General features: G+C 38.0%; 1 protein-coding gene across 4 annotated transcripts in view; it reads right to left on the bottom strand.

The window, feature by feature from the left end:
* The window catches only part of LOC125465862 (protein strawberry notch homolog 2-like), a 156,021-nt gene that overhangs the window by 5,707 nt on the left and 124,104 nt on the right, over positions 1–26,210 (bottom strand). For all 4 annotated transcript variants that reach the window (XM_048559786.2, XM_048559785.2, XM_048559787.2 and 1 more), the window contains 15 exons: positions 25,954–26,036; positions 22,143–22,331; positions 19,759–19,889; positions 17,876–18,007; positions 16,816–16,951; positions 16,111–16,223; positions 14,477–14,548; positions 12,816–12,924; positions 12,490–12,564; positions 11,066–11,209; positions 8,683–8,777; positions 6,211–6,303; positions 4,308–4,439; positions 2,264–2,340; positions 984–1,174 (listed from right to left, as the gene is read on the bottom strand). In XM_048559786.2, coding sequence (XP_048415743.1) covers positions 984–1,174; positions 2,264–2,340; positions 4,308–4,439; positions 6,211–6,303; positions 8,683–8,777; positions 11,066–11,209; positions 12,490–12,564; positions 12,816–12,924; positions 14,477–14,548; positions 16,111–16,223; positions 16,816–16,951; positions 17,876–18,007; positions 19,759–19,889; positions 22,143–22,331; positions 25,954–26,036 — 1,772 coding nt within the window. The remainder of the gene's footprint in view (positions 1–983; positions 1,175–2,263; positions 2,341–4,307; positions 4,440–6,210; positions 6,304–8,682; positions 8,778–11,065; positions 11,210–12,489; positions 12,565–12,815; positions 12,925–14,476; positions 14,549–16,110; positions 16,224–16,815; positions 16,952–17,875; positions 18,008–19,758; positions 19,890–22,142; positions 22,332–25,953; positions 26,037–26,210) is intronic.

Here is a 26,210-nt window from a genome sequence, read left to right as displayed (position 1 = left end):
ATCTGAAAGTGAGAGGTCTTGCACTTTGGTTGGAAGGATCAAAAGGCTGACTACTTTTTGAATGGAGAGATTCTCCAAAAAGGTACAGCACAAAGGGATTTGGATGTTTTAGTGCATGAAACGTAAGTAGTTAGCATGCAGGTGCTGCAAGTAGTTGCAGGGTAGGCTTGACTGGCAAAATGGCTTACTACTGCTCCTATTTCTTTTAGTTTTATAGATGTAGCTTCAGTCCTGTGCTCAGGCCTCAGAAGTGGCCTACCAGATCTTGTTGGAAAATTAGGGTTGAGCAATAAATGCTAAATATCATCATGGGCAACCTAAGAACGAAAGAAGTCACAAGCCACTGGAACCTGGGATCACAAGTGAGCAGATTTCCTGTTCTCAATGTACAGAAAATCCATCATATAGGGAGGTGCAAAATGCTGGGATATATTCAGATATAGCACCTGCCTCTGATCCTCCAGGAACCCATTAAAAGTTTGCTAGAATGAGGTTGAGTCCTTTGTCCAGAGAGATACAAACTCTTCTCCTAACATCCGATTCTCAGTGTGCATTCAGACAATAAAAGTAAAACTGTGTGTCATGATCTTCAGAGGCTATAATCCAAACGCTACATGTATCCATTCATTTATTTGTATTAATAGTGAAATATATTAAGATGTAAATCCAGTAACTACTATTAGACAGTCCAATAAGATTTGTTGATTAATTAATTAGCAAATGTGTTTGACAGACTACATTTAGAAATTTTATAGAAATACAAGTTAATTTGGACCAATGTATTCTGCCAAATTCAAGACACCAACACACTGAAAACATGCACAAATATATACTTGGAATACAGTTTGTTAGGCTGAGTGAATCAGTGAATGTTTGTACATAAATAAGCAAAAATACCACTGCTCCACTCGGAGGCAAGTTGGGACAAATTTATTTACAGAACATCCCAAACTCAATCTCTTGAAAATTAAACCATTACTTACCAACTTGTTTTTTCTGGTCCTTGGTTTTTAGACGCACAATTTGCAAGTGACTAGAACTTGTAACATCAGACATAATGTTTCCAACTTTGTTCCAAACCCTTAGAAGAGCTCCACACAACATGTAGTAATGGCGCAGCCGCATTCCTTGAACACATTCCTTCCCTTGTTGCACTAATTTACATTTCCCATTCCTGTTGATGACCAAAGAGGTGTTATTTTAGCATTCATGACATTTCCCATGATCTGTTTCTAAAAGGCATACAATAATAATGTCCTATCACAAATAATGTGAATGAGAGAGAAGACAGTCACACAACGTCACAATAATTATATACTGATTATATACCCAGATACAGTGATTGACATGATTCAGAAATCATGACTTTTTTGTGCACCAATTTAACAGACAAAATTATGAGCTTGGTTAAAATGAAGGACAAAAATCGTTTATACAGCAGTTAAGCAGACAGATAATACTAAACACATTAATGTGTAATCCTTCATGTTTAACCACATCTATTGTGCAGCATGCAATGATGACTGATGTAGGCACACAGCACACAGACGATAGTTCATCGTAATAGTGGAAACTATGCCCAATCACACCCAGATCAAAGATCAGCCAACAGAAAGAAATTGAGGGTGCCAGGGATCAAGACTGAATTCATCCTATTTTTTGGTTTGGTTATTATGCTGATAATTTTGAAATCCAAAATTCCATACAGTGAGAATTTACAATTAAACTGGGAGTCAGTATTGCTTACGAAACAAGCAAAATTGAAAAAAGCCTACATATAATGATCAAAGTACATTTTTTAAAGTTCGTAAAGATGAAACAACTCCAACAGAAGCTAGAGAGAATCCAAAGGTGATAATGCTATTTTCACTTGCTGTCAATTTAATCACAGTTTGTGTGTTTTTCCTACACATGGAAATAGTGTTCACTCAAAGTAGATATATATTCATGATTCTAGTTTTTATTATCCTTCAAGGCCGAATGTGTACAATGAATATGCACCTTCCTGTAGCACAGTATACTGGAAATTTCAAAATAAACTACACAATACAATTAAAATATTGTTTTAAGAAAGCTGTTAATGTGTTTAAAATGAAATAAACATATGTAAAAGAGCTGCAAAAAGATCTGTGAAGCAATTAAAACTCTGCTCTGTCTTCTGAACTAATATATTAATTACATTATTAAAATAACTTTTCAACACTAGGTTAACTTCTGAAGGACTGATTATGAAGCATATTCATTTGAACTAGAAAAGCCTTACCAAGCTGCATGACTGCATTTTCGGAATGAGAAATTATACATGTTTTGCCAAATTTCTTTGGCTTCTTCTGGTTCAACCTAAGATACATAAAGAAAATGAGCAACAATAAATTAAAATTTAAAATTGCACAACTGCTCAACAAGCTAAAAGACAAGTTTTTTCACTTGCTTTTAGTTTGTTTTTGTAGAACTGAAGATGTGCCAATAATTAATACAAAACAATCAAAAAGCCAAAACTTTGAATAAAAAGTAATGCTAGTAGTGAAAGTTGAGGTCTTTTTGCTAACTCACAGATGAGAGTTAACGACAAGCATTTAATCAAATATGTCTAACATTATTCGTTATTTATTTGTTTAAAATACATTTAAAGTACTCTTAACAAAGAAAGTCTATAACATCCATCATATCCAGTCAAGCTCACAGCATTATATTACTTCAAAATTAAATAATTTTTTGTGAAAACTAAAATGATGATTTAAATTTGTGCTGAACGTAACTAATATGTTCAAATAGTAACAGAATATTGAATAAGTTTTACAGAATCTGATTATTACAATTCAATAGTGGCTGGAAAGACATGGTGGCAAGTTATCTTGTTGATAACTGAAGCAACCCAAGTGCAAGCCAACAAAAAATTTACCAATGGTATTCGCAGGGTTAAAGGTCTGTTGCTGTACTCCTCCTTCAAATAGATGTTCCTAATTATTAGCTTCTGTTACTGCAAGTTGAAAATTGCTATGTTCCTTGCACCAAACACAGTTTTATTCTATGTTAACATGACAGTTTTTACAAGCCTTTAAATTTTCCATATTTTCTTATGACTTCCTCTTGTTTGCATTTCCCACAGCACAATCTAGTTGCACAGCAGGAAGCATGTCAAAGCCGCACTGACCAGAGACTTAAAATTTTACATTTCCTCACATGTTCTATGTGAAAATAATTTTTGCATTTGTTAAGTACTTTTTCCTGATAGTTTGAGAAAAGTGAGAAGGGGACTTCATCATGGGTGGAAATCAGGAATAAAAATTCTCACTGATTCAAATGGGGCTCACCCATACGACAAGAGATTATATGTGAATATTTTACTAACTCATTGGTAACTTTAGTATATTCATAATTTTGATGGTTTTGATAGAATAACTTAAGTTTTTGCATTTAAATTCCAAGACCAAAATTTTGTTGAGGAATAGATATGAAAAGTTGGTTGCTCTGCTCGAAATATTACCTAACTGTTTCACAGTTCATCATTACATGGCAGAGAAAACAGCTGATCGAACGCCACTTACTCATTTTACCATGATTAAAGATATAAAAATTATTTTGGCTGTGTATGTTTGTTGAACAATTGATGCAAGATCAAAATTTGTTATCAAACTACTCCAAAAATATTGACATACTCCTTGTTCCTGATGTGTCTGCCCTAAAGAAAACTGGCATTTTCTTTCATAAACTTACATTTACAAATGTTCTTTCCTGGAGATATTGTCTTTACTTCCCAATTTGCCAGATCCATAATCCAGACAGTTGAATACTTTTTGAATATTTACAGAACACTCATCATGTTAGCTGTGGTTCAGTTGGTAGCCGTCCTACCTCTCGGTCACAGGATTCTAGATCCAAGTCCCACTTCAGGACTTGAGTAGAAAATCAAAGTTAACACTCAGTGTAATTCTGAGTGAACAGTGTGCAGTTGGAGATGCTGTTGTTGGGACAAGGCATTAAGCCAAGGCCTTATCTGCCTGTTTGAATGGATATAAAAGGTCCCTTTTAAATCTTTCTCCTCTCATCTTAAACCTATGCCGTCTAGTTTTGAACTTCCCAACCCTAGGGAAAAGATCTTTGCTATTCACCTTATAAAATCATGAAAAACACATAAGTGTCTATAAGGTCCAGTGAAAAAAGACGCTACAATAAACTATTAAAAGACAAGATAATTACGTCTGAGCAGACAGAACCTAATGGGAGCAAATCAACTTATTAGGAGTGAGGCAGTTTCTCATCAACTGAATTATGCGTACAACTAAAACAACAGACCAATTACTCACTCTTTTGTATTTCTTCCGTAAGTTATCAAAACTTTCTGGTTGTATTTGTTTGCCAATATTTGGTTTATACAACACATAATGCTTCACAGTGATTTGCTCAGCCAAAAGTGCAAAAGGCTCATTTCCTCTAAGCTATAAGAGAAAAAAAATCCATCAGAAATGTCTGAAGATACAAGGTATCAGCTTAAAAAATCAGTGAAAAACATGTAGGATTTGACAGCACTTTGTTTGATATAGACACTCTAAATCACACTGTAAAGCAAAGGTAACTCCACAATCCTGTAAACTCACTGGTTTTGCCATACAAATATACAAAACTTCAAATTTTATGATATTACTCACTTATGAAGTAAAGTAGTACCATCGTCATTTAAAGGCTATTTGTAAACATTATACATTTTCCTTTCTCATTATACAACAGGCCAATTCTTATTCTGCCAAGTATGATAGTGCCTCTAGAATCAGAGTACTGCAGAAGTCCAAACTGTTTAACTCTGATCCTGCCCAAACCATTTTGTGCAGTGCATTTACAAAGGTAGGCAGTTACCTCATTAAATTATGCAAACTTAGATTCCTAAAATGTACAAAAGACCCTGATTAATTTAGATAGAAATGGGTGAACTGCATATCATGCATGTTTCAGTGCTTCTTGTCAAGCACTGAAAATCCTTAAAGCAACAGTTAGAGGCTCCTTGCAAAACAGCCCAGATGTTTGCTTTTAGCAGTGCGTAAGGGAGCCGTATTGTTTCTCGTGTCCAAAATTAAATATACTCAAGACACTTCTGGCTCAACAAAGGTACGTTGCACACTTATGCTGCTCCTACCCATCCAGCTTTAATAGTTAGAAACCAAAAGAACTGTACACACTAACTCAGGAACAAAAACAGAAGTTGCTGGAAAAGCTCAGCAAGTTTGGCAGCATCTGTGAAGAGAAAATCAGAGTTAACATTTCAGGTCTGGTGACCCTCCCTCAGAGCTCCATTCAACAGCTGGCTGGATCAACGTGACAGTCTAACAATTTTCTGCCCTATCACAAAGAGTTGCGGTGGCTGGGGGGGGAAATGTTTTGTCCTTTGTTTTTTCGTTACACATCAGCCAGGTCCAAGTCTCCAAACGGCTCAGGTCCTTTGCAGGGATTAAATGCAAGTACGCTCTGAATGCTGCCATACATTCCCTGATGATAATGAAAATCAGCCATCACATGGTCAAAGTGAAAACCTTGAAGACTTTGTGCCCCATCTTAATTCTGAACATGGTGATACTTAATGACTAATTTCAACTCTTTTTACAGGTGAAGAAACTAAAGTCAAAAGAAACTAATTTGTGCTTAACTTTTATAAAAATAAATACTGCTTCAACCAAAATTTTGTGTTATTTTCTTTGAAAAGTGTCGATGTTTCTTTATCCACAATGAGTTCAGGAAGACAACTTCTCCCTCTGCTAGCCTGCTTTAGTGATAGAGATTGTAATGAAGAGATTGTGATGAAACAAATGGTAAAAAGGTCTGACATTAAACCAGCCTGGAAGGCATCATTGAGTAGTCTGACCTCAAAAAAGCCATCAATTAAGTTGCAAACCTGAAAATCTAAAGAATGGCTCCCTTGGATCAGAGGTGTCAGAGTTGTTCTTAACAGATTTGAAGACATTCACTCCCCATTACTGGAGTAATTCCTGCAATTGATGCTACTTAACAAAGAATAAGTCCATACTGGAAGGTCTCTATGGAGCAGGGAAATTGAGACTAAATCTCTTTTTTTCTGCAAATGTGTTTGTTGAACTGGCAAGAATTTCAAATATATTAAGTTTGCCTCACATAAGAAACTCAATCCAACCCCAATAATTTATTTCTTAGATTATTTATTATAATCACACAGGTATCAAATAACAAAACATCGAAACTAACCCGGTGCGAAAGGTAGAAACCATCATTAGATCCTGTTAAAGTGAGTGACTTCTGATAAGCCTCTTCCCAGGGCATGCCTCTGTCCACACTTATCTACACAAAACAAAACAAATTGACAATTAATTATCAATATTTATATTTCTTAATTTCCTCTTTTAGATTTACCCTTTACTACCATCTAACATCACATCCTATTTCAGTATTTAGTTGCAGGCTGCTTTCAAACTAATGGCATTATGGTCTACAATCAAAGAAAGGCTACTTTCTACCAAGATTGATTCGATGATCTTTCCAGAAACACAATTCTCTGCTCCTGTTATGTAGGTTAGCTGGAAACTACAAGAATTTATGCTGCATTGGTTACTACCACACCTATACTGCAGGTGCTGGAAATCTGATAAAGTTGCTGTAACTACTCAACAGATGTGTCAATATCTGTAATGAAAGAGAAAGAGTTAATGCTTCGGCCAAGACCTTTTTGGCAATTCAGGAAGAGCAGCAAGAGTTCTAAAATTTTGACCCAGCAATGATGAAGGAAGAGCAACGTATGCCGAAGTCAGATCAGTGTATGAACTGAAGGAGAACTTGGAATGACAGTTTTCCCTGTAACCCATCTACATTTATTCTAACAATGTAGCATTTAGTCTTCTCCTAAGCATGCAGACAATTTATTTAAATGCCTGTTCCCTTTAGTTTTTCTTTGGGCAGCTATGCATATATGGTGACTTAAAGAGGCTGACTTGTGTGGGCCATCTAGGGGTTACCAAAATAGCAAAAATATTGGAGAGCGGTTCCCCCATTGCTTGCAGTATAATTTGTTCTTTTTCCAATATCTGTTAAGCTCAAACTGACGGCCCATCCAAGAATCCCCAGCCAATAACTCGAAACAACACAGAACCTTCCATCTTCTATTTACTGCTCTCATCCATGCTTTGCTCTCCACATTCTGTCCTCCCTGCTTTTACTTTCTCATGAAGGGCATGCAGTTATACAGTCACAGAGACATACAGCACAGAAACATACTCTTTCATCCAACTCATTCAGGCCGACCAGATATCCTAAATAAAGATAAGCCCATTTGCCAGTATTTGCCCCATATCCCTCTAAACCCTTCCTATTTATATACATTTCCAGATGCCTTTTAAGTGTTATAATCATTACAGCCTCCCCACCACTTCCTCTGGCAGCTAATTCCATACACTCACCATCCTCTGCACGAAAAAGCTGTCCTTTAGGTCTCTTCCATATCTTGCCGCTCTCTCCTTAAAACCATGCCCTCTAGTTTTGGATTCCTCCACCCTGGGGAAAGGACCTTGTCGTCTATTCACCTTATTCATGCCCCTCATGATTTTGGGAACCTCTAAGGTTACCCCTCAGCCTCTTGACACTCCATGGAGAAACAGCCCCAGTCTATTCAGCCTCCCCCTATAGCTCAAACACACCAAACCTGGCAACATCCTTGCAAATCTTTTTGATCCTTTTCAAGTTCCATAACATCATGCCACAGAAAATAATCGAGATCAAAATACTGAAGTTAGATATGGTTCCAAGGGCAAAAGGGATCAATAGTTATGGGGAGTAAGCACGAAAAGGGTACCGAGTTGGATGATCAGCATGACCACATTAAATGGCAGAGCAGGCTCAACGGGCTAAATTTTCAATGTTGCTACAATGCACGGGCAGACAATAAGCAATATTACAGTCTGAGAATCACAGTGCTGAGATGTAGAATATTGCTCCTGGTTCGTGGAGATGGCAGACTTAAAAGTAGCTGTTGAAGAAGCCTTGGCAACAACACAGGTGCAGTTACAGCATGTCAATGGTGGAGTGATTGGAAGGGGTCCCAATCAAGTGAACAGTTTTGAGAACCTTGAGCACTGTTGAGTTCTGCGAGTGGCATCTGTCAATGCGAGTGGCAATCTTTCTATTATATGCCCGACTTGTGCCTTCGGGATGGCAGAGACCCGTTTGGGAGTCAGGAAGTGAACTACTCAGTGCAGAACATCAAGATTTTCTTGCAATTATGCGGCTGGTCCAGTTCATTTTCTAGTTATTTAATGATGGTATTTCCATTGGATGTCAACAGGAAATGGTTATGTTCTTATTCTGAGAGATGATCATAGCTTGACACTTGTGTGATGTGAATATTATTTACCAGTTAAGCCTGAATATTCTCCATATCTTGCTACATATAAAATTTTCTTTCCCGAGGAACTACAAATGCTGAATGCTGTATCAGCAAACCTCTCCATTTCGAAAGCTTATGATGTATGAAAGACCACAGATGAAGCCATTAAAAATTATTTGGGCCCAGGATGCTGCTCCATGCCTTGACACAGTCTTGGCATCTAATGCAAAAGTTAAAGTCTCTAAAAGATGTTTTGTTCCTGCAACTCAGTTAGATGAATTTACAAAGTGGGGGCATAGCGTCAGAGATGGAGACGGAACGAGTGCTACAAAACAATAACTTACCTTATAGAGAACAACTTGTCCATCCTGTGGGTGTCCTGGTGTAAGGAAGATCTGCTGACTTTCCTCATATATCTCTTCTACTCCTGGAGCTAGATCTAAAGAAATAGGAAGGAACAATCAATAAAATTAACCGTACTCTTATATACTGTACTACAGTTAAGAATGGAATAAAGATCAGCAAAGAGACCTTGGTGTGCAGATTCAAAGCTCCTTGGAAGTGGAGACCCAGGTCGGCAGGATAGTGAAGGTGGCATTTGGTATGCTTGCCTTTATTGGTCACTGCATTGAGCATAGTTGTTGGGAGGTGATGTTGCAGCAGTACAGGACATTGCTCAGGCCACCTTTGGAGTACTGCATGCAATTCTGGTCTCTCGTCTATAGGAAGGATGCTGTGAAACTTGAAAGGGTTCATAAAAGATTTATAAGAATGTTATGAGGGTTGGAGGGTTTGAGCTATAGGGAGAGGCTGAATAGGCTGGGGCTATTTTCTTTGGAGCGTCAGAGACTGAGGAGTGACCTTATATATGTTTACAAAATCATGAGGGGCATGGATAGGGTGAATAGCAAGGTCTCTTTCCTAGGGTGGTGGAGTCCAAAACTAGATGGCAGAGGTTTAGGGTGAGAGGGGAAAGATTTAAAAGGGGCCAAAGGGGCAACTTTTTCCACACAGAGGATGGCTGTGTGTATGAAATGCGCTGCCAGAGGAAGTGGTGGAGGCAGGTACAATTACGGTATTTAGAAGGGATCTGGATGGGTATATGAATAAGGAGGGTTTGGAAGGATTTGGGCCAAATGCTGGCAAATGGTACAAGATTTATTTGGATATCTGGTCGGCATGGACAAGTTGGACCAAAGGTTCTGTTTCTGTGCTTTGTATTTCTGTGACTCTACTACTAAAGTTACTTTAAAGTTACAGTTACAGTTGTATAGGACTTTGGTTCGACTGCATTTGGAATACTGCGTACAGTTCTGAGGTGACATTTCTTCAGCCAGAGAGTGGTGGGCCTGTGGAATTCATTGCCACAGAGCGCAGAGGAGGCCGGGACGTTAAATGTCTTCAAGGCGGAGATTGATAATTTCTTGATCTCACAAGGAATTAAGGGCTACGGGGAGAATCGGCTAAGTGGAGTTGAAATGCCCTTCAGCCATGATTAAATGGTGGAGTGGACTTGATGGGCCGAACGGCCTTACTTGCACACCTACGTCTTATGGCGTTATGATTTGTACGCTGGTCACTACCTGATCCAGACTGCCTGAAATTTGGCATAAGAAACCAAATATATTAAATTGGTGAGCTGCAGAAGGTAACCGTGTTGTTGCTGTGCAGCTGACTGGCTGGTGCCTGCCCAATTTTAGCTGCTGACCTGCAGGCAGGCACTTGGAAAGTCGGCCAGAGGAAAGTGACGATTTCAGGCTAACAGCAGTAGACTAACTCTACCTGGTGCTATAGAAATGTAAGCTAAAAGACTTGATTACCATTTTTTCAGTGGCCCTTTGGCAACAGTACTCATGACTGTGGTACAACTAGGCAGCACTCAAGGATCAAATTCTGTCCACTTGTCCATCAATTTCAATCAATCACTGACATTAGGCTTATTTATTCAACTAAGGCCTCAAACCCTATTTCGTGTACGCACTCCAGGTACCTAAAATCACTGGATTCCAATTTGGCAGCTGGCCCAGTTCTTGGAATTTGTCTTCCTACCTTAGAATGGGAAGTCAACCTTCCTTCTCCCACTCCAGGCTACTACCGTTACAAACTTATGACTTGTATTACTTTAATGCAGACTTGAAACAAGTGTGAGCTGCAGCCAATTAGTCAACACATCAAGATCTATTACCTGCTGGGACTCAGGCAAACTCATTCACTTAAACCTAAATTTAAAAGGACTCCTGCTATGGCAGCAGAATAATGTATTACATAGGTATAATAGTGTATTATTTCCTTTGTCATGAATAATGGAAAATGAAATCCTTCAAATGCAAATATGCAAAATATATTAGGCAAACTTTGAGATGGAGTTATTAATAATCTAAGTAATCTTTTATTCATTTTCAATTAATTATTTTCTCTCTCTGTTTGGCATGTATTGTTTATATTGTGAAGGCTCACTTTCTTGTTCATTTAAAAAACTCATAACATCTGTGAAACATTTTTGCTTCAGTGAGTTTTAATCATTTATGACTCTCATAGCATTTCTTTGACCATCGATCTAGGATGTACATCAGGAGCAGCAAATTCTGCATGTGCAATATTAGTGTGCAAAAAGCACCTACTTCACTTTTTTTTAAAGCATGTCAGAATACTGTACACATCGAAGATATGAGAAAGGGCAGAGAACCTTGGGAGACACTTTGCTTTTCGCAAACTGCTTGAACGTACCTAGAATTCCCATGTCATATTTTCCATCTTTTTTGTCCTTCTCAATGAGATAATCAAATGTGTCTGTAAAATACTGAAAAAGTGCATTTTGTTTATGAACCTCGAGTCCAAGAATTCGATTCAGGAATTTTGTGATGCTGCAGTCTGAAACAAGAAAAAGAAAAAGATTAAATAACTTCTGTTTGAGTTTATTTTTTACTTGTTTGACAAACAAGTATGCAGTAAGCCTTGATGAGCTGAATAGCCTGCTTCCACAGTGCAGGGATTCTATGAAATGATTCCAGTCATCAGAAATTTACCCAGCACAGTTAAAGCTCAACGCAACCAAAAGGCCTGAGCAGAATGTCACCTAGTGTTGGAAAAGTGGAGGCATACTGACTGTGAAAGGTTCTAATGGTATTAACAATTTGTGATAGATTTAAAAATTCCAGCATACAGGAAGCTTGCCATTCTTCATTTCAGTGTATAATTTGAGGATATAATTAACAACACAGCCTACGTGTACAATCCAATTCCCAACTCTAGATTACAAATGCTGTCTGACACGCTGAAATGGGCCTTTTTTTTCGCATTCTTGAATGTGGTGGAGGGGTGGAGAATGCAGCAAACTATTTATGAGTGTACTCAGAAAGCTTCCTAATACTGAGTTTATTCCTGTAACTGAAAAACACTCATAGGTTTACAGGAAGTCAAGGACGCAGCAACATTAAAACAAATGCAACAACAGTTGTACATAGTGTTCGGATGTCATGTGATTAAATATCAAAGAATACTTACAACCAAAATTAGCAGTTCATTTTTTTTACTCATTCAGGGAACAGGGGTATTGCTGGCTGGACCAGCAGGTTGTTTCACCATGGATGATTTCAAGCTTCCCGAGTGTCGTTGGAGCTGCAGTCATCCAAGCAAAGGACTGTATTCCACTGCTCTCCTGACTTGTGCCTTTCAGGTGGAGGACAGGTTTTGAGGATAAAGGAAGAGTTACTTTTATAGGATTCCTAGCCTTTGACCTGCTCCAGTATCCACTGTAGTTACATGACTGGTCCAGTCCAGTTATCGGTCAAAGGTAATCTTCACAATGTTCATAATGGGGGATTCAGTGATGGTAATGTCATTGAATGTCATGGGGTGACGGGTCAGTTCTCTTTTGTTGGACATTGCCATTTTCTGTGGTCTAGCTGCCAAATATCACTTTTCAGTCCAAATTTGGATATTGCCGGGGTCTTGCTGTATTTGGACATGGACCGTTTCAGTTTCTGAGGAGTACTGAATGATGCCGAACATTACACAATCCTAGCTCATATTCAGCTCATTTTTTTAGTTTAGCCACTGTCTGTTAAAGGGAATTGATTGACAAAATAATTTTTGATTCCAAATCCTTAATTCAAATTGATAATTTGGTTAAAAGAATACTAAATTCTCACCTTTCTCCACATTGATACATCCATAACGGTTTTCTTTGCAGAATATCCCAACAGCCATCAGTCCCTGTCTCATGTCTACAATGCAGATGCTTTTAGTTAGATTTCCTGACTGGACATTAGATGGCTGCTACAGACATGTAAAGATAATCTATCTTTATACTGTATATATAGAAACTATTATGATGTTCAGTTAATTCAAACTATCAATATCTAATTAGGAATGTTTCAAAATAATGCAATTAAGAACAAAATAAACACTTAGTACTAATTTTAAACGTGTTATTAGACTCAACAAATCATTTTCTTTCTATAACATAAATTCTTACCTTCGATGAAACAACTGGGACCTCCAATGTAATCTTTTGGTGGTTGTACTTTGTTTTCAATCTGACCCAAGATAGTTTTAATTATCTTATCCAGTGCTTTAGTTCCATACTGTGAGAAAAGAAGAATTCAAAAAAAGTTCAACTATCAACTGACCTCAAATACCAGGATGTTAGTTAAGAATTTTCATTAAAATTGTAAATCATATTACAAATTGCTAAATATATTTACATTCGGATAATATAAACTAAAACAAAATTGCTATTTCGTTCTGTATATTGTTCAATTTAAAATATTTCACTTTAACTTTTCCTTCACATCCTCCTGTATCAAATCACAACAATCAGTTGAAAATAAAAACAACACATTTTGAAATGTTAAAAAAAACACTGCTTCTAGTTCGAACACTAGGAGGTGCTTAAGAGCACGACATGAAGATTATTTCTGGTCTTGCGTGTTTGTGCAAAAATATTCAATCCAGCTTTGGTAAATACATACCCAAATGGTCTAAAAAAATGGAAACTATTGCTATGAACACAGCATTTACAGACTTACATTTTATAGCTCTAAGACACACAGTCTTATATATTTTACACGAATACTTCAGGATTTAAAGTTTATTTTTAGATATTTATGTCTCCTTTGTATCCTCTGACATCTTATATCACAATCATTATTATTTACTGCTCGTCTCAGTTACCAGCCACTTTCAGGGATGAAATCAATGAAGCTACTCTAAAGCTTACAATCAACAGGCTAAAATAATGGTTACACTGATACCACACCTGCTAGTGCTGTCCAACAGCAATCTCACTAGTACATGAGGTCAGTGGATGAACAACATTATTTGTAAGATGCCCTGAGTAAAGGGCAATTCTGATTCTTTTACCAGCTATTATTACTATAACTGAGAAATTCTAACTGCTGTCCACCCTGAGGATGGAAAGCATAAATAGTGGAAATGAGAATTTGCTGGGGAATCTTAAACCCAGCCATCCTCTTCACAATGAAATGTGATTATAGTCTTAAAAAGAGTTAAAATTAAACAAATCCTTTTTTGCCAGTGCACAAGCCAAGATTTGGATACAGAGTCCAAGTCAGAGTCATTCACCATATCATATTGGGTTCCAAATGAGCCAAAGCAACAGGGCCTCCTGGCAGAAGCCGCCTCCTACACTGGCTGTTATTTGTCTTGTAAGAGATGAATGGATGTTACGCCCCTTCAACATGAATGGAAAACTCCTTAGTTTCCCACGTTCTACAGTTAAGGCGAAAAGCTGGCAAATCTCTTTCAGGACTAAGCTTCACAAAATATATTTAAAAGAGAATAATGGCCAGTTATTGATGTATCTGAAATTTATTCTTCGTTTTTAATGTGACAAACATAGTGAGTTACATACACAAGGAAGAACTATGATTTCCCTCCTAACAGCATTGAGGACATACTTACACCAGACAGACTGCAGCATTAAGAAGGTACCCCAGCACCACAAATGCGACCCTTTCCAGCAATGCTTATAACTCGAGAAAGAATAAAAAGTGCTGCTCCGAACCAATTTCACAGTGTGTTATATGTAGTTTAACTTTTGATGGGACATTATTTGATATTTTACAGAGGCCTTGGTTAAGGAAGTAAATTGTAACAGAAAAAGTTAGGTACTACCTTGTTATCAAAGTTGTATTTGCTGAGGTCTCTGGATTCTGTTGCTCTTCGGTCACCATGAGTCAAAGCACCCTTTAAAAAGAATAAGTATCCAATTCTAAAACAGCACCTAGAAAGCTTGTATCCAAATTTTCGTGTAATGCTATTTATTAAAAATGAAATGCCTTCAATGCCGGTTTGATCAAATTTGTAGGTATTTCACATTCCTGCCTTAATAATTCTGCAATTTGACTGACGATTGCACAAGATGGATGAAAAACATCTTTTGCATTTTGTAATCACAACCAGAAGGACTATCTTGAGGTGGGTGGTTGTATGATTTCATGGTATGGTACTGAAATATTTAGATGAAAGGAGAACCTAAGTTGATGACTGGTCTTCATTGAGTTAGTTGATCTCAGCCATGCCGCTACAAGTGGTCAAAAGTTCCAAGACTGGGAATAAGTAAAAAATAAAACCAGCAGGAATTCCACATGATCTCTGCTGGAAAGATTCCAGATTTGTATTGAAATTCTCAGTCATTTGCAGAGGCAAGAACTATATCCAGCAAGAACAGCAATGTCAGGAGAAAATATTTGGGATCAGGGACAAGAAAAAGAATGCACCCAATTAAAAGGTCTCAAGAATTGTGTGGGTATTTTACATTTTATGATGGAATACATCTAGATTTTCGAAGTTGTATATTTAACATTAATGTAAATAGTATGAAGCATCAATTGAAAAAAGGGCACATGTATGTCAAATATAGTCAATCTGAATTACTAATACCATGATTTGAAAACTGTAGGACAATACAATATAAATATTATTGGGGGAACCATTCACCACTGCTGATCATAAAATGTGAGGCTGGATGAACACAGCAGGCCCAGCAGCATCTCAGGAGCACAAAAGCTGACGTTTCGGGCCTAGACCCTTCATCAGAGAGGGGGATGGGGAGAGGATTCTGGAACAAATAGGGAGAGAGGGAGAGGCGGACCGAAGATGGAGAGAAAAGAAGATAGGTGGACAGGAGAGTATAGGTGGGGAGGTAGGGAGAGGATAAGTCAGTCCAGGGAAGACGGACAGGTCAAGGAGGTGGGATGAGATTAGTAGGTAGGAGATGGAGGTGCAGCTTGGGGTGGGAGGAAGGGATGGGTGAGAGGAAGAACAGGTTAGGGAGGCAGAGACAGGCTGGACTGGTTTTGGGATGCACTGGTTGGAGGGGAAGAGCTGGGCTGGTTGTGTGGTGCAGTGGGGGGAGGGGACGAACTGGGCTGGTTTTGGGATGCGGTGGGGGAAGGGGGCATTTTGAAGCTGGTGAAGTCCACATTGATACCATTGGGCTGCAGGGTTCCCAAGCGGAATATGAGTTGCTGTTCCTGCAACCCTCGGGTGGCATCATTGTGGCACTGCAGGAGTTACTTATTTTAAATCATTCAAACTGTGAAGATAATATCAGTGGCTTTGCTGCTTTTATTTCTGGTTGAAGTATTTTGTAATCAATTGTAGACTGCTATTGAATCTTTCTTGAGTGTTCAGTATGAGAATAAGATGTTAATACAGATTCTCAGGTGCTTGTCTAACATGGTGCATGAGTTATCTGTAAAGTTAAAGTCTTTACACACTACATTTAGTAAGATGAATAAGATTACCAGACTTTCCAGACGCTTGGCAACGATGGAGGCAAATCGTCTTTCACCTGCAAGTTCAGAAATGAGGAAGATATATTCTGGAGCTGACACCTGGTTTGATCTATGAGTACGACCTGAAAGAGAACAAAAGACAGAATAAGTGCAAGCTAAAACATATTTTAACTGTGGGCTAAAATACTAGACACAAACCCGCATACAAGGCCTTCATATGGCAATAAATAACATCCATTTACTAACCGATGCTAACAGGTCATAGTTTTCTGCAAGAAATGCCAGCAGTCAATGGAACAAAGATTAAAAGAATTGTGCAGAGATCAAAAAATTGAGAGGTTGTTTATTGTTTGACATCAGAAAGTAAGAACAAATATTACCTCTGGTCTACCAAAGTGAATTAAAAATTTTCGTGTTCAATTAAGACGAACGAAGTAAAAACAAAACAAACACTGATTACAGCAGTGCAACGGTAATTGGTAAACAGCTGCCCTTCAACGCAGAGATAATAATGTGTACTATAATCTTTTCACCTCAGTCATTCTATTGCCTATATAAGCAAATTCTACAACGGTTAGAAGTATTTGATGTCTAGATTATGATATTTTTCAGCTATAAAATTACACCGTTATTAACACTATATGCATATAAACAACTTTTGAGTACTCTATGCTTACTATTGCGAAAAATAAACAAATACTTTCTGGAACTTACCAAATTGTTGAACTGCACGATCTGCACTCCAAGGCAATTCTAGGGTCATGTGCACTCTTCTTCGCTGGTTCTTTATTCTTTTATCAGCCTGCAGTGAAATTCCTGAACTGGCTGCTTCAGAGATAATGGCTACAAACTTGACAAATCAGAAAATTCATTTTAATTTTAGGTGATGCATCATCTACTAAAAAATAGTTCTTTTTTGTGAATGGGGGAGGTGATGGCCTAGTGGTATTATCACTGGACTGTTAACCCAGAGAGCCAGACAATATCCTGGGGACCTGGGTTCAAGTCCCACCATGGCAGATAGTGGAATTTGCATTCAATAAATATCTGGGACTAACACTCTAATGAGGAGTGTGAAATCATTGTGGATTGTCAGGAAAAACCCACCTGGTTCAATAATGTTCTTTAGGGAAGGAAACTGCCATCCTTACCTGGTCTGGCCTACATGTGACTCCAGACCCACAGCAATGTGGTTGACTCTTACTTGCCCTCTGGGCAATTACGGATGAGCTATAAATGCTGCCCAGCCAGCAACGCCCTCGTCCCATCAATGAATAAAGAACAGACTGGTTACAATATATTACGAGAACTTAATTTTTAAACCTTAGCATAACGTACTAGTGGGTGGAGTGATATGGGTTCATTCTCATGGTCTATTAATTGACATATTTGCAATACAAGGTGCAAAGTAGAGATGTTTCCCTGCAGAGAGGTGAGGTAATAGTGGGGTGAGGTACATTGACTGATCTTAGATATCTCAGAGAGGCCTGTTTTCTGAGACACAGAACAGTCAAAAAATATGATCTACATGATATACGTGTCAAAGGTTCTTGCACTTTGCCTCCACCTTCACAATGTAGTGTGGTTTAATGCAATGACACAGCTTTTTACTGAAGTCACAAAAATCTACTCTCACTAAAATTTGCAGGTGACATTATGGTATTGCTGAATTTTCAAGGTTGGGAGATGAATTACTTCAGCATGCTGCCCTCCACTTACTTCAAAGAAAATTAATGTCTGCCATACATCATACTTAACCTGAAAGAATATTTACCTTATCCCCATTCATGAATCGTTCCTTTTCTTTTAAATTCACATGGTCTATAGATAAATTTTGTTCTGCTCTGGACTCGAAACAAACTGAGCCATCTAGTTTGCGAACAACACGTCCCTTTCTTCCAGTCATCTATTAAAATCAATAAATACAGAAACAAACTTGCATTATGACATCACAAAGACCAACAAGTTTAAAAAAAATTGTGCTTAGCAGGATTAGGAAAATCTATTACAACTAGGAAGTATTTCCACACTTCACACCTAATATCACCACTGAGGTTTCAATCCATTCCATACTAACAACGCAGCTAACTTTTAGTTATGAACCTAACTCCCTGCCAGAATTATGACATATTTAAATTTTGAATGTCAATCATTCTTAATGCTTCTCCAAGTGAGTGTGGTCTGAACTTGGTCAGAATTATAGATAGGTTGGGGTTTGCACTCACTCTGCCTCAGAATTAGGCTAATGCCAAGAATAACCGTTAGTCTCCTTATGAACAACAAAGAATTATTTATGTCATTTGCAGAGAATGAACAAAAATCAAAGTCCTAGTAACAAAAGTTCACTGCACTAATTCCCTACAATATAAATCCTGTGTGATTGGTGCCCTTGTAAAAACCTTCGCCAGACTACAGCACCTATTGAACTCTTTTGGTGAAATGTGCAAGTTCACAGCCAAACAGTGTAAGATTGGGCATCAGCACATCTCTTAAGAATTAAAATTCTGCTATTACATACTTGTGATGCTACTATCATTTTTTTCTGTTCACACATTTATGAGAAGAAATGTTGAAAATACTATATTTGTAGCATTCCTGTGAGTACATAATTGAGTACTATCCCAAGTTCCTCCTCTTAGTGTTTACCATGTGATATTAGCTAGCAAACAACGAGTGGGCCAATTAGATATTAGAATACAACCTGAACTTAAGAAAATTAAGGTTTTAACTACTGAGGTTGTCAATTAGATTGTTTTTCAAATTGTTTGTGCATTTTTGAACCACACCAATAAAGACCAATAATATTGTAAATTTTAAATTCAATTATTTTCTTACAATTTAATTCTTTAACCATTTAAAGGTGTAGCAAGTTACTTCATCAGCTTGACGTCCACTCAAGAATTTCCAAAAAAGAAGTCAAAGTTACTCTGGCAGCAAGTCCTCATGCAGCAAGTCCTTAGCAAGCCTGAGTTTCAAAAGGAACTCCAAGCATGGTAACAAGAACTTATGACACATTTTATCATTGCACTCAATCAGTTTTTATGAGTGCTTTCAAAGAAACCTGCGTCAAAGATCATTTTTAGCATGTCCATTACATAAAACCCTTTATTAACTACAGCCAAACTTCGAGTGTGTTAGCCAATTAAGGCAAAGGGTAGCACTGTCACACAGTTGAGGCAGTCAGTCTCAGTATTTGCGGGTTATCAAAATCAAAATTATTCAAGGTTCCCATGCCCAACTGGTAGTTGATGGAGTCTGTTGTTTGTGTGTCAATGATGAGTACGGGATTAGTGATCAAATATCTCAACGTCTAATCTTGAACAGGAAACAAAAGACTACCGCAAAACAGCACGAAAATAAAACTGCAGTTAGATCTGCTCCCATTTTTTCTTGGCTCTACTGGAAACATTTTATACAAGATAAAGCTAAAAAGCAAACAATGGTAAGCTATTTTGCCAGGAAGAACATTACAACAAAACCCACATGCATGCACTTTTTAATAGCAGTTATTGGACAGCTGTCACGAAGGGAATCTTAAAATAATTTTTCTCTCTAGCCCAAAGTCAACTAGAGAACTCTGCAATGTTTCAAATGGTGGCTAATGCCAGGAACTATTGGCTCATAAGAAAAGCAGTTTGCAAATTCCTGAATAATTACCTCAGCCACTTGCTCAGGACCACCGAACAAGTCAATCAATTCATCCAGTGTATTCAGAGGTAGTTCTTTTCCTAGTAGTTCAACTTTTGCTAGCAGATCCCCTTTCATTTTCTCGACATAATCTAGTGTTGCTACAAGTGGAAAATAATTCAATTTAATCAAAACGCTCAAGGTCATTAATGTTTTTGTTCATAGACACCTACAGGACTTCCTAGTGTATACAACTAATTTGCATGATTTAAAAGACAGCATTCAGAAAATTGTCTTATATTTAAAAAGGCAAACAACTAAAAAAATTTGAAAAAATAACCAGGCCCTTCTTTCCAATGAATAGGAATATTCATGCAAACAGGGAGGAAATTGGACAGCTGTGGCTGTTTTCCAGGTGAAAACAGCAAAAGTACAAAACTTTCAGGGGTGCATCTCTCATTCTGAAGGTACCTATAAATTCCAGCCCTGAGTGGATTGATAAATTTCAAGTGTCCCGAAACAAGCATCAGGTACCTCACACATGTAACTCTGTAGCCTAACATACTTATAGGACCAATTTTTGAAACTTGTGTCTCAATTTGAGTAACACTGGGTCTATTTCTTTTAGAATTGCTCAGTTTACATGCATCCTTAAAGAGATGCCAGTTACATTTTCTCTCAGATTTACCTTAATGTGAAGCCAGAAGAGGAGTATTTCTCCTTTCTGTTTAGCAGCACTTCGGGTTGCTGCCGGCCTGCACCTACCCCACAACCAGTCTTGGTGCTATTGTCAGCCTGGCCACGGCTGAAGTTGCAGGGTGTCAAAAAGGCAGGCTGCCTCCAGAACAGAAACAGCTCACTCCAATTACGAACATGCACCCGGAGAACAAATTAAAGGTAATTTTTGGGCCAGTCTCATTTTCAACAAGAATGAGGCTGCAATTTAGTCTAAGCCAGGGAACAAAATACATCATTCTGGTACACAACGTAAACTATCCTAATCTGTATTCTAAGTGGACAGCGCAATTCCACAAGAATTTTCCCACTAAAGGTTCCATCAGTATTAACTACAAATTGAACAATCGGTCACTTGAGGCAAGTGGCATTTGTTCGCGACCAACTAATACAGTGTAACATTTGAAATACTAATACTAAAGTAATAAAAAACATGCACTGTAACAATTAAGGATGAACTCTGTTAAACGCTTTTATCGTTTTTCTGCACAGTCATATCTTGAACTTCACCTTTTCTAATTAAGTGAGCAACAATAAATTCCAGGCTGTCCAGTGTACACCTGTGATATAGCCAGTCATAGTTTGGTCATATAGACAGTATCCAGATGACTTCCTTCTCTGACCATTTTGGCAACGCAATATAAAGACTGAAGCCAGTTCTCACAACAAGCAAATCCAGTGGTCAGGAAGGATTGTAACTGGTGGCAGCAATGTCACCAGTTTAATGAAGCATGAATGTCCCAATATGGCAAGTCAGACCTTGGATACTGGGAACAGAACAGCAGAAATGTGGCCCGTCTGTAGTCTTGGACTGATTCGTGGCTTTGTACCCCAAATACAGTGGGTTTTCTTTTTAAGAAAAATTTGAACTCTTTAAAAAAAAGAGAATTTTTCTAGCATATCTGTAGACTCTTTGGGGTAAACAGCGCTCAAGATGTACCCTGGAATGTTTAAATTGGGTGAACACCCCATGACTAGGTTCATTAATTAGTTCAAACACTGAATTAGATATTTTAATTGACAAAGGTGTCAACGCTTATACTGGTTGGACAGAAAATTACAGTTAAGGATACAATCATATCAGCCATGATATGAACGGCAGAGCAAGGCTGAAGGGCTCTGACTGGTCTGTGACAAATTCATTTGCTCATTGCACTCTGCAAGCTTTGGTGAGTCTCAGGACTGGAAATCATGTTGGGGGCATTCCAAAATTCTGGTATGACAGCTCTTTGGGGTGAAACCTTTACTGTTTCCCCCGATCCTCTGATTTCACTGATAATTCTTGTTGGAAAGAGGATTTGTGTTTTACTAAAAATTCTGTCAATTAGTTTGCATGTGTCTCAGATGTGGTTAGACCAGTGTTAATGTTATTATTCTCTAAAGATATTGAATTCAGAATGCTCTAAATTAATTTTAAGCTTTGTTCTCTCTTAGGTCCTGGGGACTACATCTCATCCGAAAAATGTGGGATGAGTCACTTTCGGCGCTGATCAATGATGATAAAATGTTTAGTCTGAAAGTAATGGTCTGATATGACCCTCCCTTCCAACATCCAGTGGCAGCAACACCTTTAAACCTTTGTTCCTCTTGTGCCAATAAAATTGAAGTCATAAATCTATGCTCCAATAATAAGCTCCTACAAATTGTGACAATACATTAACTGGAAACTTTTTTTGTACATGGTATCATGGGATCGTAAGCAATGAGATCAGTCTCTTCAGATATCTCCATGGCAGACGAAGGTGACGAGTTCAGATCACTGTCAGTGTCAAGGTCCGAATCACAGCTGCTGTCATCACTGCTTTTCACCAAACATACATATTCTGGAACACTTTTCAAGTGTTTTAAGGGGCGACCACGTTGTTTTCCTGCAGTAAAATATTTAAAGGAGCAAATAGAAATGCACAAAAGTTACTTTAAATAATTTGATTAATATCTAAAGATGAACTTATCACACCATGAGTAACCTCTTTCAAAATCTGTTCACTGACCAAGTTTCCATCGCATGTAGATATAGTGTTTTCTATTCTGGAAAAAACTCTGAAGCATAATACATTTATAACATTTCTAAAGAAGCAGTACTTCCACCATTATAGCTTAAAGTAGGAATCTGTGGCAGTTTGTAGTAATGTGCAAAACTAAGAGTGAATGAGGAACAAGATAAACTGTCCTCTGTAGAAAACAGGGTTTTATTTCACATCCTCCATTGGTAGCCACGACCCAACAAAAACTGCAGTTTTTGCAGCTATCTAAACGCAAATAACCTTCTTGTGCTCAGCTTACAGAACTTAAGTGATGCCTTGGCTGAATTGCTCATTTCCAACTAGCAAACAATGACTTCACTCAAGCGGTGCAAAGCAGTGTTAAGTACAGCAAACATGAAAATACTTGCTGTAGCTTCATTGTGAGATACATACTTTTGAAGTTTTAAATTTCCATAATGAAAATAATGCTGCCTTCTGTGTGCTGTGATCATTGTATTCAGATCTGTAGCTTTCTATCAAATCATTTTAAGCCGAACGCTTTGTACTAATTCAGCAGGTAATCAATACATAATGACACAAACACAAATTGCTGCAGAAACTCAGGTCTGACTGCATCTGTGGAGAGCTAACAGAGCTAACGTTGAGTCCAGTGAACCTTCTTCATAATCATTTTTGTAATGTCTATTACTGTGACAACAGATCACCACTATTTTATACAGCTGCAAAATCAACATAGCAGCTTTTCTGCTTTCAGTGAATGCCTCCACCCCAATACAGAAACGTGATTCACAAAGTTCATAACAGTACATCTTTCAAGCTTCTAAAGAAAAAATTAGCAAGATGCGTCATTTCAGATATACATAATTAGATCTCATTGTTTAAAAACAATGGCAAAACAAACTGAGATGAGCTTTTTTTTCTGTATATTCATTAATGCTCCTGCTCACTGATGTCTTATTATAGTATGTAGGTATTTGTATTTACATTTCTAAAACTGCTGGAAAGATCAAAGAGAATACTGACTCAGTGCTTTTTTAAAAAAAATGTTAAATGCTGATTTCTTATTTTATAAACTGACTACTCAGTTGTACATTTTGTTTGTGCACCCTCACAATTCCAAGATTGCAGAAAATTCAGATAGCAAATTTAACCATTTTGCGCATTAGGTAAAACCTTCAATACTGTTCAAATGCCAAGAGTAATTTCATCTCGAGTCGGGCCTGTGCATCTCATGTCTGACAGTTACATTGCTAAGGATACCCTTTCATTTCTTATTCAGTAAACTATCAAATACTGAGATAACAAGGTGTACAGCTGGATGAACAGAGCAGGCCAAGCAGCATCTGAGGGGCAGGAAGGCTGACGTTTTGGGCCTAGACCCTTCTTCAGGGGGAAAAAAAATTGTGTTCATCCAGCTCTACACCTTGTTATCTCGGATTCTCCAGCATCTGCAGTTCCTGGTATCTCTGAAACTATCAAATGCTGTTGTGTATTTTCTCATACAATCATACAGCACAGTAGGCAGCAGTTTAGCAGAGCAACTCAGCTCCTTCCACTATCCTGCTCTTTTCTCTTAACAGGAAAATCATTACAATGTTATGTATTTATCTATTTCCTTCTTGAAAGTTACTATTGAATTTGTCACCAGTTTTTCCAAGGGCAATGCATTCCAGCATACAATACCTCACTGGAAAAAAGTTGCCCTCGTGGCACTTTGAACATAGAACCATTCAGCACAGAAATGGACCCTTCAGCCCACGATGTTGCACCAAATATAACGCCAAATGGAACTTATCCCTTCTGCCGGTCATTGCTCCATATCCCTCCTTTCCTTGCATATTCATGTGCTTATCTAAAAGCCCCGTAAGTACATCTATTGTATCTGCCTCCACCACTACTTCTGGCAGTGCGTTCCAGACCCCTATCACTTGGTGTAAAAAAAAACTTGCCCCCCCACCCCCCACCACCCCAACGTCTCCCTTGAACTTTCCCCCCCTAAACTTAAATGCATGCTCTCAAGCATTAGGCATTTCAACTCTGGGACAAACAGTCTAACCATCAACTCCATCTATGCATTTCAAGTCTCCCCTCAGTCAGCACTGCTTAAGAGAAAACACCTGAGTTTTTCTAGCCTCTCCTTATTGTACATATTCTCTAAGCCAGGCAATATCCTGACAGCAAAAGCAAAGTTGCTGGAAAAGCTCAGCAGGTCTGGCAGCATCTGTGAAGAAAAAAAAAGACACAGTTAATACTTCGGGTCTGGTCACTCTTCCTCAGAACTGTAGTATTCTGGTAAAACTCTTCTGCACCCTCTCCAAAGCCTCTACATCCTTCCTGTACTGTGGAGACCAGAAATGAACACAGTACTCTAAACGTGGCTTAAACAAAGTCTTATAAAGGGGCAAAATGACATCCTAACTTTCTTAGGCAATTCCCCAACCAACAGACGTAAGCATGCTATATGCTTTCTTTACCACCCCATCTAATGGTGTGTCTACTTTCAGGAAGCTATGGACCAAAGATCTTCTGCACATCAATGCTGTTCAGAGTCCTGCCATTAACTGTACACTTTTCCTTAACATTCGATCTCCCGAAGTGCAGCACCTCACACTTAACCAGATTAAACGCCATCTGCCATTTCTCCACTTGGTTGTCAATCTCCTTGGATTAAATCTGTCTCTGTTGGCTTTTCTGATCCCTGAAAAAAGTTTCTCCTTCCTTATTCTATCAAAAACATTTGAGATTTGGAACATCTCTATCAAACAATCTTCTAAAAGTGATTTAAGTATTTCTTTCTAACCTAACTAGTTAAAAATTGTGATGATGCTGCACAGTATTACTACTTTAACAATGAAAATTCCAAAATTCTTTGGGCTGCTTCTCTGCCAACGTAAATATGGCAGCAGAACTTCTGGCCTCCCCAGTTTCAATTGAATAGTGTTTCCTCCAAACCTTGGAGATTGAGTTTATTTGGCAATGTCAAAGAATTTTAGATAAGCCTATCTCAGATTGATCCTCCCTTCACAAAACAAAGAACAAACTACTTCAGTAGTCTTCACCATTCTTCCTCCAGACAAATTAACTGATTATCTTGGTCCAGTAAATATGAGGCTTCCAAAGACTTTTGCTGTTAGCAAAAATACTGCTGAGATCTTTCAGAGCAGTAAAGGCAGGCTTCGCTGGTAGAAGCGGGAGAATTCCAATAATATAACTCCTTGATATGAAGTACAAGATTCGACATTTCCCTGCTAGAACTTGTGAAAAGGTCACAGCAAATCCAGTGGAATTCTGAGCAAGGTCAGGTTCCATTCAAATTCACCCAAGCATCCATCCAAATCAGATTTTTTGCTCTTTCCAGCCTCAATGATTAAGAGGCCAAATTCTTTGTTCATGTTTCACAGAAACAAAGATTATCCTTGAACAGGTAACAAGCAAAGAACCAAAGCAACAGCGTAAGATTGCTTAACCTCTGGTTAAAAAGTCTTGCATTGTCATATTCACTTACGTTTTCTTTTCATCCCTGTTCCTTTATCTTTCTTTCTCTTTATTGAAGGAAAGTGCTTCTGAATTAGTGATTTGAAGACACCTCTGTTAAGTAAAAGACAAAATTTAATTTAGCTACTCCAGAGTTCTAAATGTTTAAAATGTATGTACCCTTTAAAGTTATTTTAAATTTCACTACAAAAGCTTTTATGGTGAAATGTTTACAAAATACAGAAAAAACATGAATAGTGGAAAGCATCGCCTACAGTAAAACGTAAA

This window comes from Stegostoma tigrinum, chromosome 30, assembly GCF_030684315.1.
Source record: "Stegostoma tigrinum isolate sSteTig4 chromosome 30, sSteTig4.hap1, whole genome shotgun sequence".
In the NCBI taxonomy this organism is placed as follows: domain Eukaryota; kingdom Metazoa; phylum Chordata; class Chondrichthyes; order Orectolobiformes; family Stegostomatidae; genus Stegostoma; species Stegostoma tigrinum.
Note: the sequence above shows the minus strand (reverse complement) of the source record. Positions and strands in the feature narration are given on the sequence as shown.